Below are 19073 nucleotides of genomic sequence, written 5' to 3' on the forward strand. Positions count from 1 at the left end.
CAGAGATGATTTAAATGCAGGTCAGTTATTTAAATAGCTTGAGCCTAAAAAGTCATGATAAAATCTACTGCTCAAACTGATGATACAGTTGATTTATTTATTGTTTGTAAAGTATATTGCCAAATAACTAGGCTAAATGCTGTTTTGCCTAAAGCTGTTCTTGTCAGATGACTATTTCTTTTGGCTAGTGATATGTACATAAAACCATCAAATAGTAACATCTGCTTTAGTTCTTGTTTACTTAAAAATAATTCAGATTTTCTTTCTCTTGTAAACCTCTAGAATTCCAGTGTATTGCTGTCCAACAGTCAAAATACTAAAATATTTGTTATATTGCCCCATTAACTTTTCAGTATTTCTCTCCATATTTGTGCTTAAAGCAAACTGAAGTAATTTCACCGTTGCAGGAGTAGTTTCCAAGTTTCTCTTTGAATGTAGTCAATGAGCATGCGCCTATACTTCAAAGAAGTAAAGCCAACTGGACAAAGACATCTTCTATTCATAGTCACCGCAATGGAAATCGCTTACTATGGACAAAATCCTTACCTTCTGATTTTTCCATCCTAAAGAAACAGGGTTGACTGCTCAATTTGCAACTTCTAATCTTTTATGAAAAACTCACCTGAGGTTAAATCCATCTTGACTCTCAAATTCCATTTCCTCAGTTTTCTCCAACAAGGTCTTTGGCTAGTGTAGTTTGGCATTGTGTGTATGAATATTGTGTCACCCTGGTAATTCTTGTTATTCCTGTTATTTTTGTGTAGCTTAAAACAGTTTGCATGACACCATATTGATGTCTATTGTTTCATCCTTTCTCTGCATTATAGTTCTCCCAAGAGAAAAAGGGGAATTATGATTCCATGCCATTTTCTGAAAGAAAAAATATAAGTAGAAGAATGGCAGGGTTTTTATAATTCGAAAATGAAAACAAGCAAGGATGAAATGGGTTAGAGTACATAAAATCTGTTGAATCATTGTGATGTCAGTCATCCGTTGCTGCGGTCAAAAGGGTCTGATTCAGCCCTCAGCTCTCATGTGATTCTACTTGAAGGATTTGGAGTAAAATTTATACCTTGTAAGACATCTTACAAAACCTTGTAAGACCTCTTTGTGTTTATTTCCTTAGGGTCACACAGCAATGCTCAATTCAGGCTGTTGGCATCCAAAAATAAAGGAAGAATTTTTGACATGTTCTAATGATGGGTGAGTATTGAGGTGTGTCTCTGTCAGGATTTTTTGAGCGGCTTGTTTAGCTCTTGTGTTTTAATATTGTGGCCTAATTTGCTTTAAATATCATCCTTTTAAATCTTGAGCAAGTGCTCAGGACAATGTTGGGTGAGATCTGGAAGCAAAAACTTTATTTGTTTTGGCTCTGGTTAATGAATGTATTTTGTCTGTGTTTTAGTTTTGTAATTTAAAATGACTGTTAATGATATTTTACGAAAGTTGTTGGTTAAACATGTTTTTACAAAAATTCTTGGACAAAATGTAACTTTACCCAGTGTATCTTCAGAGTAGAATAATTGCTGTGTAGAGACTCAAATGTAACTGGATTCTCTGGGAAGGTAGTATATTTCAATTGGAAGTTGCAAGTTTTATGTTAAGTGTAATTGGATATTGAAGGATGTTGTTTGACAAGTGCCAAAGAGGCTGTTAGAAATTATTTTGTGGCTTCAGTCATGATCTTTGTGGTTAGAATCAAACTGCAAAATATCACTGTGGCAATTGCATTAATTAATAAAGTTACTGCAGCTGTCAGTAGCAAGATCATGAATGATTTTTGAACTGATGTTTCAAATATGCAGTCTCCTTTACTCCAGAATGACAGTGAGTGGGAAGACTGAATTGCCCCACTAATGTATCTGTAGCGTGGTCCACAGTAAACAGAAGACTCCAATTATCAATTACTTTAAATGACATGGGGTTTTTTTCCCCAAAAGGGTCCAACTTACTGGTTTAACACACAGGTACATGAAAAAATGATTTTAATAGGAAAATTCACAATTTCTGATAAGACTGTGGCAGAATTAAAAAAACTTAAATCCTACAGTGTGCTTTATGGAGCAGTTCAATTGTAAAAATACATGCAAGTTAAGCCAGCTATGTATTTTTTCCAGCTGGCAGACAAAAAGGTTTTACTTCCATAGTAGAAATATTTATTAAATGGTAGAATAGAGACTTTAAAAAGTTTGTTGCTCTTTTGAATGTACTTAGACATTATTACAGCTTCTTAATTAGGTTGAATAGTTCATAGATAGTGAAAAACAAATTGAGATATTATAAATTATGAAGATTGTCTAATTTTGTCCTGTCTAAGCAAGTGCCTAACTAATATACCAAATATGGGTTCAGTGCATCCCTGATGCTTGAATTGCTGTGAATTGAAATGGTCTGGTCAAGTAAGTAAAATTCAGATAAAAACTGCTATAAGTGGCTACGTAATTGCATTTTCAGAGACACTACATGGCTGACATTACAGGAAAAGTATTTTAAACCATTTAATTTTGTTTCATGCTAGTGACAGGTCTTTCCAGGATTTGGACATGTCATGTGAAAAGAAACAATTTGCATTGCTTAATTTGCAACACAGGACTTGAATGTTAAAGACAGTTATTCCATCTGTGAAATTTAATAATAACAGAAACTATAAAGTCTCCAAAGTTTTGGAGACCTTATCAGGTCAGACCAAAAGACTGGCAGTCTTTAGTCTAGAGAGAAGAGGTCTAAATGGGGATAGGATGTGATCAAAGTTTGCAAAATCTTCAAGATGGTAGATGAGTTGAATGTGAAACTGTTGTTTGCCAAAACCTCTTATACTGAGGCATTTGTTGAAAGTGGCTAGAGTTAAGTTTAAAACTAGTAAAAGAAAATACTTCTTTTTGGATACTGTCCAGATATATGCTGGAATGTGTTGTCACAGGAGGTTGTGGAGGCAGGTTTAAAAAGGAAGGAGAAAAATTCATGTTTAGAAGGGCTCATAAGCAGATAGGAAATGTAATAGGCATTATAACATCTCTTATATGACAGTTGCAGATAGTGAGGGGGAATGAATGGAATAAACCATAATGGCCAGACTTGGTCAGCAGCATTGTTGCAATGATCAAAGACTGAATACAGGGCTAAATTAATCTATGGTCAGGTTTAGTTGGATGTTTCCTATATTTTTATGTGTTCTTCAGTGACAGTTAATAATTAAGACGGAATTTCATGCTATACTGCTGTTGGAAATGTAGTGTGTGGATTGTTCTCAAGACACAATGCTTTTCATGCAAATAGGTTAACTGATGGTAAGGTCATCTCTCTTGAGGAAGATGTTAAGACAAAACCCAATATATTTTTATGTGGCTTTGGTACATAGAGATTTCAGGTAAGAATGTCTGCATCAGTCTTTCTACAGGGCAGGGAGACCTGCCTGTATGCAATTTTGACATTCCTGACATTACAGGTGGATGTGATTTGGCATTCACAGTCCTTGACATATTCCTCTGTCATACTTTATCAAGAAGATCTGTATCCATAACAGGAGAAATGAAAAGCTTTACAGTATTGCACATCAGAGGAAAAGGTGAAATCAAACACCTACTCATCTCAAGGGTTTTTTTATCCGGACAGTGCACTTCTGCTCTTGTATACAGCGAAGATGAGCTCTGGTGATTTTGCAGTAGATTTCTGTTAGTTTTGTTCTAAAATTTGTACTAGACATTGGTGTAAGATCAAATTACTTGAAATACGGTGATTGCTCTGGAACTTCTAATAGGGAGTGTGGTGCTATCTGTATCTCCAGATACTGAGATTTAATCCTCACATTGGAAAAGGAACTGCCACGACTGACAGTTGTGGAGAAGGACGCCTAACACTGAACACCAAAATGGGATCCTTCGGAGAGTCAGTCCTGAGTGTATGGATGTAGGAGAATGAAACCAGTGTTGCCTTTAATAGGCATGAAGGAAGGTTGAACATATTCCAGTTTTGCTGGCTTTAGTCTCTGTTGGACATCACATGGAACACTAAAACAAGGCAGTATTAGCTCTTAGAGACTTCTTCACTCACTTGATCCATATTTCTGTGTGGAGAGCTTCTGTGTACTCCAAACCTGGTTGCCAGAACCAACACCTGTTTTTAAAGATACTGCAAGAAAAGGTGTAAGTTTTTTTCAGTTTATGAGTTTGAAAGCTGCTGAAAGTAACAGTTGAAGCACGTGTCATGCTCCGTGAGGCATGCTGAATGGCAGTGTCTGAGGTTGAAGGAGAAGAGGACACAGGGGAGCACTTGAGGGGTGTTAGTGTACGGTTAAACTCTTAACTCTAATCTCTGTGTTCTGTGCTTCTAGATAATTTTTGCACCACCTCTAGAGAAAACAGTCATTCATAAAATGAATGTTAGAACTATTTACAAATTGTGGAGTATATTTTATCTGACTACTGTAGCATTTGCATTGTCTGTCTCTTTAGTTGAATGATTGTAACTTGCATACGGTTTAAAAATAAAGTAAGGAAAGGAGATTGCATTTCTGGTTGGTATGTTGAAAGCAGTAGTTTCATGATGCAGAAAGAAGTTAAAAAGCAAACTTTGCAAGTAGACTTGTGGAATCAAAGGAAAATAACACATTTTAAATACGTTTTAAATAAATGCTTTTAACATGTTTTAAATACATATTTCTTTTTCTTTTTATGTTAACCTGTTATCAAATTCTTACTTGGGGATAGTCTTTATATGCGTTTGACAGTTTCTTTTGATTCCAGGTGATTAAGGCTGTAGTAGTATCCTGAACTAAAATTAATTCAAATGAAGGCTCTTAGAATTGCTATTGTAAAAGAAATATTTTGAGAGATGGTCTGTTTCTTGAGATTTATTCATGGCATTCGAATTTGCTCAACATTTAAAAAAAATAAATCCTATAAGTAGGTTTTGACTATAATGTATTCTAATTTGTGGTTATTAGGCTATTACTTCAGACTGCAGATATATGGGTTACCAGCAGGGAGTCTCAGTGTGTTTTGTATGACTGTTCAAGGACGCAGTGTTGAACTCAGAAAAGACTACATAAGAAAGACACAGTTCCTTCTGACTCTTACATGAACGAAACAGAAGCTGGTCAGCTTACGCAGTCCAATGAGCCAGATTCTAGACCCGGCAGTTACAGAATAAGTCTGAAAACTCCTCTTATTAACTTGTATACATTCATGTCCACTTATGCGATTGTTGATGAATACATATAACTTACAGTAGCTCATGTAATTTTGTTTTCCTTGAAAATATTCCAGATGATGTCTTGTTAAAACATGTAATACCATATTATTTCTTTTTTTCATGTTATAGTAAGTTTTTAAAAAAAACCTTATTTTTAAACCAATAGTTTAATTATTCTAGAATTAGGGATGAATAATAATTTTGTTGGGCTTTTACAGATTGTCCAGAGTTTGTTAGCTTTTAGTTGCAGAAGGAAGAAAGAAATTTGTCAGTTCTGTAAGTAATCTGGTGATTAACCTTAAGTGTATGGATGAATAACATTAACCTAGAGATTTAGCTAAGGAGTTCTTTATTTCAATGTGTTTTTTTAACTAAGTTAAATCTTGTGCATATATTCTCAGAGCTGTGTAATGTGGCTTTTAGCTTTCCAACATTTCAAGTGGTTAGAATAAAATTGTATCAAAAGAAAAGACAGACATAGAAACTCAATTGTCTTCTCCATGGAACTGCAGTAATTCTGTCTTTAAAAGTTTGCCTTACAGATACGATAATTTCAATTTTCACTAATCTGGCTGTTGTTAATTCATACCAATCTTCCACTGTTTTTGAAGTATACATACAAAGCTATTTTCAGTATTGGTATTAACTTGATTTAAACTTTCTTCTTGCACAGGCTATCTTTTCATTTATGGCTATAAGTTGCCTAAAACTTTAAATACCCCACAGCTGTTACTGAAAGATCCATCCCTTTTAATTGCATTCTAGATAAGGCTCAGATACAGTGTGAGATCAACAACATCTTTGTCTTTTACATAGTGCCTTTACCACGTTATTCAGGCTTATTTGGAACATACACTTATTAGGGCAAGGATCTGTCAATTTGTCAGCAGTATGTTGAGCATGTCTGCAGAACTGCAGTAAGGTTTATAGTAACAGAAATGCCAACATTAATGCATTGCCTAAAAGTGAAAGAAAATCTTGAAAATGAGAAAGACTTCAAAAATTATTCTCCTCTCTGGAAATACACCTGAGCACAGTGACCTAAAAAAATACCCTGTGTTTTAAGACATAACTAACTCCTTGTTTATATCCATTCCAAAATATCAGTTGACTTCTATGTTAAAACAAAAGAGGAAGAGGAAACGGATAATATTGTTTTTGTTATTTGGATATTTTCTTATCACAAATACGATAGGTAGTGCTGTATGAATAAGCAAGAGAGCTCAGGGATATTAAATGTTCCAGCAACAGGTGTTCTATGTCCCTACTGTCATACATTTTTTCCTTTTACAAGTAGAGTCGCAGCCAAACTTGAAATTTAGCAGTGCTGAACTTTGTGATCTGTCGTTGCAGCTAGGGCTGTGGTTGCTTAACAGCTAGGATACTGTAGAAAATTCCTCTCTCAAGTCTTCCCTGTCTGACCCTCTAGTAAGTTAAGTTAATGTTCATACTCTTTAAAAAGTATCTTAGAGAATATTGACTGCTGTCACCAAGTGACCTCTGTAATAAGTTATTTAGGGATAAATTGTGCTTTAGTGTAGATCTATCTCCAATTGAATAGATGGAGTTATTTCAGCAAAGTAGCTTCAAATCTTCAGAAATAAAATTTTGCATTTAAGGGTACAGTTTAATTCTTAGAGTTTTGTCAAATGTATGTTTCAAATATGAAGCTGCTCTGCTCCATGGGATAGGGTGTTAAATGTTTTTTTTTAATCATACACTGTTGCTTAGTAAATGTTCTCTGTGTCTTGATGAAAAAGAAAGAGACAGATTTCTGCCGCTTGTGGTGTGAATTAGAATAAGTGATGACCACAGAGAGTATTCAGAAAGGAAAAGTGAATTCGTTCTTAAAATCCTTCTTTTCAGGTTTAAAACTATTAACTGTTTGACAATGGTAGCTTAACTACCTTTTTTAATGGAACAGTTGACAATAAGCTTAATTAAATTTGCAAATATGATTTGTAGTTTCAAGCATGCAAAATATAATTTGTGAAGGACAAGTGGTGTAGATAGTAGTTTTGCATAACTTCCATCTAATGTTCGCAAGCATTACTGTTTAGAAGACTTTTCTCTCCTTTAGGACATCCGTTATGTCCTAGGTACTACTTGCGGGGGCTTTTGAAATTTGATACATCTTAGTGAACAGTGCTGTTTCATGATCGCTTTTATCTCGGCCACCTTTCACTTTTTATATGTTAACCAATTCCATCCTATTAACCAGGTTCGCATCTAGAATAGCTACTGTCTCGTCTCCTTCCCGTTACCTACCTTGTTTCTATGTCTGTGTAGGTGTCAGCTATTGGTATATGACTTCTCCTTCATGACCATTGTTTTCTGGCAAGTGTTCCTTCAGTTAGGCCCAGAACTGCATAAAGGCTTGATAGCTTGACAGAAAAGAAATTTGAGCAAGGTCTGGAATAGTACTGCTGAAGATGGCCAGCAGTCAGCTTTCCTGCCCACAGAGCAATCAGTTGCTCTTCCTCCCACGATGCCATTCTGCTTGTCTTGAACTGGCAAGCTCCCTTCAGCCCAGATGATTCTATTTTCACTCAGTTGATGAGGTGTGTGCCCCATAAGCTTTAGAGCCAAGTCACGTACTACAGTTCACGTACTTGCTCCTTAGATTCTGCAAACCCACCCCCCACCCCCCACCCCCCCCCCATGGTAGTATGCTCTCAGGAGAGAGGGAGATTTGGTATTTCCAGCCTGCTTGGCCATGCGCTGTGAAGGACAGCTCTGCTGGCTGTGAAACTGGGATTACATGGCATTTCTCCTGGATTTATAGAATCTAATCTTCAGGTTACATACTGCCTGCTCACTCTAGATTGATAGCCTCTCAGCCTAAGCTGATTACACTTTAAGTGAATACAACCTTGCAGTTTGTGTGAACTCTGTTAAGGCCTGGAATAGTTTGGTTGACAACTGGAGAACTGAAGCTATAATTTTACTTTTATTGAATGTTTTAAGTGTCAGTAATACTGTGCATATTAATGATGAGGTGAGAGCAGAATCTGGACTTGTGCAGTTCAGTGTAAGTGTAGTTATATTGTCTTGCTGTTATGCAGAATTTGTAGATTTTGTGAGTAATGTATTTGAAGAAATATGACAATTAAGCTTGTTACATATACCGACCTTTTTTGTTTAAAAGCACCAAACAAACTACAACACTGAAGAAAGCTTTTGGATAAATATTATTAGTCTTAACGCCTTCAGTGTATTAAACATTTTATGTGTAATAAATACAGTTAACACTGATCAGTCTGCAGCTTTGAAAACTGCTGAGAGCATTAAGATAGCAATGCCAAGGCTACTACCAAGATGTTTGTATAAACTTTCGTTAGAACCTAAGCTTCGGCACTGCATCTGTCTTCACAAATTTGAAGGCTAGTTGGCAAAGCATACTTGAAAATAATTACTATGTTTCATCTTTGTCTAGGGGATCATTTAAAAATCTTTGTTTAATTGCAAAGTCTTAGGCTTGTGCTTTTGTTCAGTTTCTAGATTTACTTCTTAAAACAAGCTGCATGCTATAGAGCATAGGACCTGCTTTGGGGTCCACAGTTATTACTCCCCAAAAAGGTCACCCCGAGTTATATCTAGTTGCATCATACTGCTTTATAGGGTAGGGAATGCAAATAATATTGAGGTGAAACAACTGAATTTGCCAGTGGTGTAGTATGGGTTGGACTTCCATCCTAGGAAAAAAAATAATTCTTGCCAAGTCATTTCAAGCACGTAGGTATATAGGTGTATATACACATATGTGTTCACTTCATGTGAAATATTCCATATGAAAATGAAATTCTGAAGTTTGAAAATTTTTCTTCAAGATTTTTGAGATACTTTTTTCCCAGTTACAGTTTTAGGCAAATTTTCAGAATTAATTTAGAATATAAAATAATACAGTTCCATTGAATGATTTATTTTTTGTCATACCAAGGTAAAGCTGTTTTTTATTATGGCAAGAAAATTGAAAGTCAGATGAAAATATACATTAAAAATTTGGTTGGTTTATCTGGCAAGCACATAATTTAAATATTCACAGTACTTCAGTGTGTTCTGAACAATTTCCTCCTTTTAGAACTGTGCAGTGAGCAGAGCAAGAAGGGACAGCCTTTTCAAAGGAAGTTGGCTTTTGCTAGTGAATCACAATGTTCTTAGTTTGGCATGGGAAGGCAGTAGTTTCAGTGCATATATTTGCTTCTCGTATCCCAGAACACTTAGTATTTCACTTCTCACCTGTATTGTGCATGATTTAGGTTATATGGGTAAGCTTTCCTTGGGACTTATTCCCTAACCCCTTTCTGTCAAAATGAGACAGATTGAAAAAACTGTTTAATTACTACATCTTTCCTGGTTTTGGCTCACTTTGACTGAGATGGGTTAGATAATACTTTTGAGCAGCCCTGTTAGCAGATCTGAGTAAGTAACTTCTGGCAGGATAGAAATGATGGGAAACTGGAAGTTTTAATATTTCCATCAGCTCAGCTTGATAACAGGCAAGAAAACAGAAATTTGCTGTTTTTAAAACTGATAGGAAACTGATATGTTTTTGGGTCATATACAGATTGTTGAGCAAACACTTCCATTGTGATGAATTTGTTCCACAAGTATCTTTCACTCTGGCGATTTCCTTTCCTGTCTTCTCCTATGAAGAATTTATTATGTCTTTTATTATATGAAGATTAAATCCTTTCCTGTCAAGTATTCACTGGCTATTTTAACCTATAACTCAATTTAAAGGACTATTTTCTCATGAGATATGCATCTTATTTGAATGACCAGAATTCTCTGATTATTCTAGTAATAATGGGAAGTACAATAGACTTAGCAAACTAAACTCAAATGTTTTTGTTTGATAATGAGAATGTAAAGTAGGGTAGACAAGAATTTATTTTGGCACATTTGCTTAGAAAGATAAAATACATATTCTATCTAAGAAAATAAAATTAAATTGCCATGATTAATGTTCAAATCTGATTCTGTATTGGAGTTATGCAGTAATGACTAATGATAGTTAATACCCTATACATCAGAATTCTGGGAAAATATTTGCTTTGGGATTTTTAACATTTGGAATTGCAGGTAATTTCATTGTTTGCATAATGAAATTTAAAATTGTTCCTCTTATCAGGGTCCTCATGTTATATAAATATGAATTTGTTAAAATCCCACTGATAAGTTACTTGTTTAGTGCCTAGGAGATGTATGTTGGGTGGTTTTTGTTTTTCATGAAATGAATTGGAACAGTCTGAAGTTGCATTTCTCAATTGGTAGTCTTTTCAAAGGTGTATGGCTTCACTGGATGATGGTTGGTCTGGAAATGCTTTCAGTTCAAAAAATGCTGTTTAAGGCTGATAAATCCCATTTCGCAAGTGGGATAGAATATCATGGAAATTCTGTATGGGTTTTTGTGAGAGAAACTTCTCTTGTTTATGTAATCAAACGTTTTATAATTTTTTGTATAGTAGCCATTAGTAAGTTACAAGTAGTAAATTACAATCCAAAATCTGTTGAATTTTTTTTTGTTCATTCCAGTGAGTTTTGTTTGTGACTTTTAAAAGATTAATCTTGTAAATACATGCAAGACGTGTGTCATATATCAGCTGGACTGGCTAAAAGGAAGAGATCTTAAAACTGGTAAATCTGAAGTAACCAAAACAATGTGTCTCTAATGCAGTTTAATAAGATTGGACTATTGCCTCAAAACTTTTGTATTTTTATAAATTATTTTAATTAAAGCTTATTTTATCCGAGAAAGTGTGAATGTAGTTCTAGTAAAACCTGCACAGTAAGTATTAGGCACTGATAATGAAAGCAGATAGGTTAGTGAACTGGGGGAAGACAACAGTGTGTGAGGTCATACATGGAGAAGAGTATTTTCAAAACTAGACTCGTTTCCTGAAAGTTATGTAGAGTTAATTGTATATAAGGTCTTAATATGAAGCTATGGAAGAGCAGATACACATCTTTTAAAAATCCATATACACACAGAGGATTAACTTTTACTCATGACATTGGTAAAGGATATCACAGAAACGTATAGGTTGGAAAAGACCTTTAAGATCGAGTCCAACCGTAAACCTAACACTACCAAGACCACCACTACACCATGTCCCTAAGCACCTCATGCAACTGTCTTTTAAATACTTCCAGGGATGGCGACTCAACCACTTCCCTGAGCAGCCTGGTCCAATGCTTGATAACCCTTTCAGTGAAGTAAAATTTCCTAATATCCAGTCTAAACCTCCCCTGGTGCAACTTGAGGCCATTTCCTCTTGTCCTATCACTTGTTACCTGGGAGAAGAGACTGACCCCCAGCTCTCTACAACCTCCTTTCAGGTAGTTGTAGAGAGCGATAAGGTCTCCCCTCAGCCTCCACTTCTCCAGGCTAAACAACCCCAGCTCCCTCAGCTGCTCCTCATCAGACTTGTGCTCCAGACCCTTCACCAGCTTCGTTGCCCTTCTCTGGACACGCTCCAGCACCTCAATGTCTCTCTTGTAGTGAGGGGCCCAAAAGTGAACACAGTATTCGAGGTGCGGCCTCACCAGTGCTGAGTACAGGGGGATGATCACTGCCCTACTCCTGGCTATTTTTGATACAAGCCAGGGTGCCATTGGCTTTCTTGGCCACCTGGGCACACTGCTGGCTCATATTCAGGCGGCTGTCAACCAACATCCCCAGGTCCTTCTCTGCTGGGCAGCTTTCCAGCCACTCTTCCCCAAGCCTGTAGCGTTGCATGGGGTTGTTGTGGCCCAAGTGTAGGACCTTGCACTTGGCCTTGTTGAACCTTATACAATTGGCCCCAGCCCATCGATCCAGCCTGTCCAGATCCTCTGCAGAGCCTTCCTCCCCTCAAGCAGATCAACACTCCCCACCCAACTTGGTGTCATCTGCAAACTTACTGAGGGTGCACTCGATCCCTTCATCCAGATCATTGATAAAGATATTAAACAGAACTGGCCCCAACAGAGAGCCCTGGGGAACACCACTTGTGACCAGCCGCCAACTGGATTTAACTCCATTCACCACCACTCTTTGGGCCCAGCCATCCAGCCAGTTCTTTACCCAGCGAAGCGTATGCCTGTCGAAGCCCTGAGCAGCCAGTTTCTCCAGGAGAATGCTGTGGGAAACTGTGTCAAAGGCTTTACTGAAGTCTAGATAGACAACATCCACAGCCTTCCCCTTATCTACTAGGCGGGTCACCTTGTCGTAGAAGGAGATCTGGTTGGTCAAGCAGGACCTGCCTTTCCTGAACCCATGCTGGCTGGGCTTGATCCCTTGGTTATTCTCTACATGCCATGTGATGGCACTCAGGATGATCTGCTCCATCAGCTTTGCCAGTACCGAGGTCAGGCTGACAGGCCTGTAGTTCCCTGGATTCTCCTTCCGGTCCTTCTTGTAGATGGGTGTCACATTTGCTAATCTCCAGTCAACTGGGACCTCCCCAGTTAGCCAGGACTGCTGGTAAATGATAGAAAGGGGCTTGGTGAGCACTTCTGCCAGCTCCTTCAGTACTCTCGGGTGGATCTCATCAGGCCCCATAGACTTGTGAGTGTCTAAGTGGTGCAGCAGGTCACTCACCATTTCCCCCATATGATGTTAATGTTTTGTTTCAGCAATTACCATTGAGACTGCAGTTGAGTTCTGTGTCTGGTTCCAATGACAGCAGCCTAAAAGGGATGTTGAAAGACAGTGAAAAGGAAAAATGTCAGAGAAGAATCCTGAAACTTTGCATAATAGAGACTCAAGGAGATGAATATGCTTCAGTTTATTGAATAGGATACTTCGCAATAGTAAAGAAATATTGAATCGGAGATAAAATGTCTAACAGTTGAAACTTCTTTAAGTTGTTAAAGACGTAAGTAGATCCAGTGATCAGAAGTTAGCAATGTTTGAATAGGAGAGGAAAAAGTATTTCTTTGTCAACAGAGGGATTATGTGACTGTGGAACTGGTTTATTAAGGAAGGAATGCAACCGTTTGTAGCCTTCACATAGAAATTGGTGGATGAAATTTCTCTTTTAATCATCAGACAAACCAGTGAGCTCAAAAAGCACCAGTTAATAAGCCTGAGATTGGAATGGGCATGTAGATTTCTTGGTGATAAAAAACTCTGATGAACTCATACATGTGACTTAGTTACAGATGAAGATTTGGGGCTTAAGCTGTAAAGGTCTGTTAAAGTTATTCAACTTTTTGAGTCTAGGAAGAAGTCCACATATAGTCCTACTGAGGATGGCAGAACTGTCCATGTGGAACTTTTGGTGGGAAATGTATCTAATAGTTCTTTCTGTAGCACATTAATTACAAGATTTTTTTTTTCTTTTTTAGCTGCATGTTATCCCTTCAAAATCAATCTGCCTTCACAGTGTTATCAACCATTTCATCACTGACTTTTTACCTGATCCCCCTCACCCCCACCATCTCAGAATCATTCCCCAGTAGATAGTAGACTGTTTTACAGTCCATTTATGGCAATAATGTTAATTTTTAAAGCTAATGTTATTGTTCAAGTATTTGCTAATAAAGCTTTATATTAAATGCATTTCTCTTGAGAGGGATTAGTTTGGTTTTGGAAACCTTTCATCTCTTCCTTGAAATGTTTCCAGACCTGTGATTTGTGAATCAGACAGAAAACATCTGATCGATATTCTTCAGTTTAGCTCATTAATGGTAGTGGAAACTTCTGGTCAGCTAATCTCTACAATTAAGATCTACATTCATTGGTGTCTGTGTGATTTAGAACCTGCTGGCAAACATTTCAGTCTCCTGAGGTTGAACTTTTGGTGAGATAAGATGCAGATCTTCTTTTGTCATCATAAACTTACTAGACCATATACATTCCTCCCTTCAAAATAAATAATTTACTTATACTCATTTGTAGCTTCCTTCTGTTGTGTGATTCACAGTGAATTAAATGGATAGCAGAATAACAGGTACTGAAGAGTTTCAGAGAAGAAAAAAAAGTGTCTTCCCTTTTTTGGTGGTATGCACTTAAGCTTTAAAAATTAATTATTCTATTAGCAAGTTTATTGTAAATCCTAGCAAATAATTTAACTTCAAACAGTTGGTTTGAGATAAAATTTGGCTTTAGAACTTTTTCAGGGAGTGTCTTTCTTAAAAAATGACTTTATTTTTTCATCCAGTTTATAATAATTCTGAAAATAGGTTTAATTACTTGTCTATAAATTAATGTTTCATCCCTGCATGTGTCTGTCCACAGCATTAACTGCTTTTCCTTTGGAATTTTTTTGTTCATTTTTTAAGGACACTGAGTGAGTATAGTGCTAATATAAAAATATGTTTTTGTAGTTGTCTTTTTAAATCAAAATTACCATTGAAATACAGTGTGGAATATATGTTTCCAGTTCTTTCATGCAGAGAGACTGCCCCCGAGGACCGGAGTGGACTCAAACAGTCCATCGCCAGGGCTTGTTTGCTCTAGAAACTTTTCCAAGTAGACAAAGGGTGTCTAGTGTATTTTACATAGCTTGGATTTATTTGCATGAAGTTTAACCATCGAGCCAACTCTCTCAGTGACTCTAGAATGGCTAATTTTTAAACCCAGGACCCATGTTTAGAAGGATCTAGGTTACATTAATAGTCTCCTGAGCACTGTACATGAAAAATAATAGCAGTATAGGTTAGTTTCATAGGTTCTGATATTTTGGGGAACAATCTGTGCAGTTGTAACGTAGCTGTTCCACATGCAAACTCCCACTTTTTTTTTTATCCTCTGCTGAAGGTTAGCACCCTTATAACAGAATTGATGGAATGAGTGATGTGAACATTACTCATCTACTTTGGTAGAAGGTTAGTGGCTTGGCTTAAAGAGCCTCCTCATCGGATTACATTGAAATGAATGATTTAGCAATGAAACAGCCTGATGACAACATCTTGGACAATGCCAAGTAGCTTTTCAGGTAGCTATATAATAACATCCATCTATTCAAAATACAAATAAATTAAATATTTAACAGGTTGCTTATTTGTTTCCGTGTTTCTGAGCCTTTAGTCTGAACTTGCTTAATATTTCAAGCTCTTTGTGGTTCTTTAAAGTGAAAGCTGAAGTGCTCATGCAGTCTACCAGTTTCAAAAGTGTGAGGTCTTGGGAAAGTACAAAATATTGCAAGGCTTCCAAAAGCAGTAGAGATGTGATAGATCTGCCTACTTTGTTTGGAAACGCATATAATTATATGAAATATAACTTAAAAGTATTCCATGCATAGTCAGTGCCATAATATAGGAAGACTTTAAGGTAGTGAGCCTTACAAGCTTTATTTCTTGTAATGACTATTTGTGAATCGGAAGTTAACTGAAATAAGGCACTCTCAAACTGTTGCAGATAATACTATTTAGAATTAAATATCAAATGTGTGTGACTAGTGCTACATTCATAAAACTCAAAGCAGAGGGAAAGTTAGACGTACACGAAGTAACAAAATTTTATGGCTTCAAAGAAACCAGATGTTTGTGCACATGCATGCAAGTAAACAGAGAGTAAGGAACCTGGTAAGAAGTCTGAAGTAAGAAGTCTGGTACCTGGTCCCAAGATAAAATAATTTTTTTGAATAATTTTTTTTATTCCTTTGTCAGGTACAGAGATTTTAGGTGTGTCTCTCAGTTTTTACCTGTGTAAAGTAGAATACTTTTTGCTACCACACAAACCTGGTTTAACCAGTATTTTATATACTCTGTGTACTATAGAGTTATTGCTTAAATACCTACATTGAAATACCATGCAGATTACCTAAAAACTTGGTCTCAAGAGTTGCATGAGGTAAAAAGAAAGCAGAATTGGCATTTATGAAAATCAAATTACACAGTAATTTGTTCTGGTGACTTTTTTCTTTTTCCTGTTTCTGGAACAGCACGAGTTCTCATCCTTTGGCAGAGGAGCATGCTATTTTGCAGGAATAGGGAGCATTGTGGTTGTGCAGGGGTAAAGTTCTGTTGCTCTTGTGAAAATCTCCCAATTAGTCAAAATTTTAAGTCTTTGCAAAAATCACCTCTGGAGATTTGTTCATAATACAAGAGTGCCTTCATCAAGAAATTGCTGCTATCTTGCACGTGTGTAGTAATGCACTGGCATAGTAGTTTGCTTTTTGTCTTGACATGTGTAAAGGTGTGAAGTCCACTCCAGATACATGAGGATGGCTTTCCTGGGCTAACTTATCTATAAATAGATATATATGCAGTGCAGAACTGATTGAGAGCACAGCAAATGTGCAGGCCTGGTTAAGAGGAGTTTGAATAATGACACTGCTGGCCCTTGCTGAAAGCCGTATGTTTACAAAAGGGTTAGTAAAGCTATTTTCGTCTTTATAAACTATGTACGTTTATATTAATATTTTTCTGAAGTTTTTGATTAAAATGTTAGCTCCTGCAATAAAAAATGCAGTCAGTTGTAAGAGCTTGCATTTGAGAGATTTTTCAGCTTACATTTTTACTGCATAACTTCATTTTTAAAGGGTTCAAACAGTTTCAGGTAGATTATCTTAAGAACTAAAAATTTAAAACAAAAGAAAAACTTGTTGTAATGCAGAGAAAATGGGGGACTAAAGCATGCTAAATTGTGCCAATTCTTTTTCCTTATTTATTTAAGCAAGTCTTGCTATTATATTGTCTGTGGCTCTGTGGAAGTGAGTATGGCTTGTGCTTTGTCCCTAGACCCTGTGGAATGGTTTTAATTTTAAAATCCAGATGCGTTTATGCACATAGACAGGAACAAAACTCTACTTTCCACATACATGGTTGAAATGAAATTGATTAATCAAGTGGTTTTTACATTGCAGCTCATGTAAACACAAACTTTTGCTGACTGCATTTTCAGTTAAGCATTGTGCTTTGATCTTCCAATTTCATTTTGAGATTCTGCCCCTAGTCTCAAATATTGATTCCAAGACTAGATCAGTTTGTTTTTCTGAAATGATTAAGTTTAGAATTGCATGTTATCCGCAGCTTCCAAGTTGATCGTATATGAAGTGGGGGAAGCTCATTCTGTTTGTCAATGTAAGACAGAGAAACTCATACAGGAATAGCTAGGGAATCCACCCAGTGGTGATGGACCGTAAATTAAGAATTTGTACTTCCTTCACAGTAGTTTGCAATACACATATATGCACATATGTCTGGGGCGTGTATAAATGCAGTGACTTTAGTAAGCATGTGAAGTTGTTCATGTTGTTCATGTGTAAACAGCAGATGTGACATGAAAATACACTTTTTTCCTGCATTTGGAAATGGAACTATTTTTGTAAACTTAGTTTACAACTTAACATGATTTCACCAAAGGCTGAAGGTATCTGATAAACTTACACTTCTGACACTGACTTCTCTGCAGCTAGTGTACATACTTGCAAACAAGATAGTTTGACTTTTTCAGTGGTAGGAACTGAATGGCAGCTTAGGAGCGTCTATCCTGGGCTGCGTAAGTTCAGCAGTGCCTTGTGGGTCTAAACAACCGGTTATAACTATGTGCAAGAGGAGTTTTTGACATCTCATGCACTTCTAAAAGCTGTGTTATCTTTCCACAAAATTGAGGGTGCCAGGAGCGGTAAGATTGTGTGAGGGGCCAAACTCAGCCTGGGACCACCAGTCTGACCTGTTTGCATCTATTATTGATGGCTCTCTTGCTTCAAGAGAAAACATATTGTGATTTTAAACATAAAAGTATAAAAAATTAAAAATTGTATTTAAGAAATGGCTTATTTTTTAAGAGCTTCCGTAGCTGCATTTTGCCATGGTAGGAAGGAACTAAACATACAAAGCGTCCTGAACTTGCTTTTCACTGATAGCTTCCAGTCAAGTGGAAGCTGGCAAATGTCCCAATTTTCAAGAAGGGTAAGAAGGAAGACTCTGGTAATTACAGGCCTGTCAGTCTCACTTTGGTGCCTGGTGAAATTATGGAGAAGGTTATTCTGGGAGTTACTGAAAAACACTTGAGACAACGCAGTCATTGGTCATAGCCAGCATGGGTCCACAAGGGGAAAGTCCTGCTTAACCAACTTAATTTCTCTTTATGATAAGGTCACCCATCTAGTTGACCAAGGGAAGCCAGTAGATGTGGGTTTTTTGATTTTAGCAAAGCTTTTGATACTGTCTCTCACAGTATCCTTCTGGACAAAATGTCCAGCACACAGCTAGACAAGTCCATAATACATTGGGTGAGCGATTGGCTGACGGGTTGGGCTCAAAGAGTTATAGTAAATAGGGTTACATTAGGCTGGTGGGCCAGTCACGAGTGGGGTTCCCCAGGGCTCAGTTTTAGGGCCAGTGCTCTTTAATGTTTTTATAAATTATCTGGATGCAGGAATTGAATGTGCATTGAATAAGTTTGCTGATGATACTAAACTAGGAGGAGCTGTGGACTCCCTCAAGGGTAGAGAGGCCTTACAGAGAGATGTGCATAGACTAGAGAGCTGGGCAACCACCAACCACAAGAGCAAGTTCAGGATTCTCCACCTGGGATGGGGTAATCCTGGTTATAGATACAAACTGGGGGAGGAGAGGCCAGACAGCAGCCCTGCAGAAAGGGATCTGGGCGTTTGGGTTGATGGCAAGTTGAACACAAGTCAACGGTGTGCCCTGGCAGCCAAAAGGGCCAACGGTGTCCTGGGGCGCATCGAGCATGGCACAGCTAGCCGGTCAAGGGAGGTGACTGTCCCGCTCTGCACTGCACTGGTGCGGCCCCACCTCAAGTACTGTGTGCCGTTTTGGGTACCTCAATGTAAGGACATCAGACTATTCGAGTGTGTCCAGAGGAGGCAACCAAGATGGTGGAAGGCCTCGAGGTAAGACTTAGGAGGAGTGGCTGAGGTCACTTGGCTTGTTCAGCCTGGAGAAGAGGAGGCTGAGGGGTGCCCTCATGGCAGTCTGCA

General features: G+C 37.4%; 1 protein-coding gene across 2 annotated transcripts in view; it reads left to right on the forward strand.

Annotated features, from left to right (window-relative positions):
- Window positions 1-19073, forward strand: part of WDR70 (WD repeat domain 70) — a 140172-nt gene that overhangs the window by 48994 nt on the left and 72105 nt on the right. For both annotated transcript variants that reach the window (XM_075526438.1, XM_075526439.1), the window contains one exon: window positions 1127-1203. In XM_075526438.1, the coding sequence (XP_075382553.1) occupies window positions 1127-1203 (77 nt within the window). The remainder of the gene's footprint in view (window positions 1-1126; window positions 1204-19073) is intronic.

The sequence above is a fragment of the Mycteria americana genome, chromosome Z (assembly GCF_035582795.1).
Source record: "Mycteria americana isolate JAX WOST 10 ecotype Jacksonville Zoo and Gardens chromosome Z, USCA_MyAme_1.0, whole genome shotgun sequence".
Lineage (NCBI taxonomy): Eukaryota > Metazoa > Chordata > Aves > Ciconiiformes > Ciconiidae > Mycteria > Mycteria americana.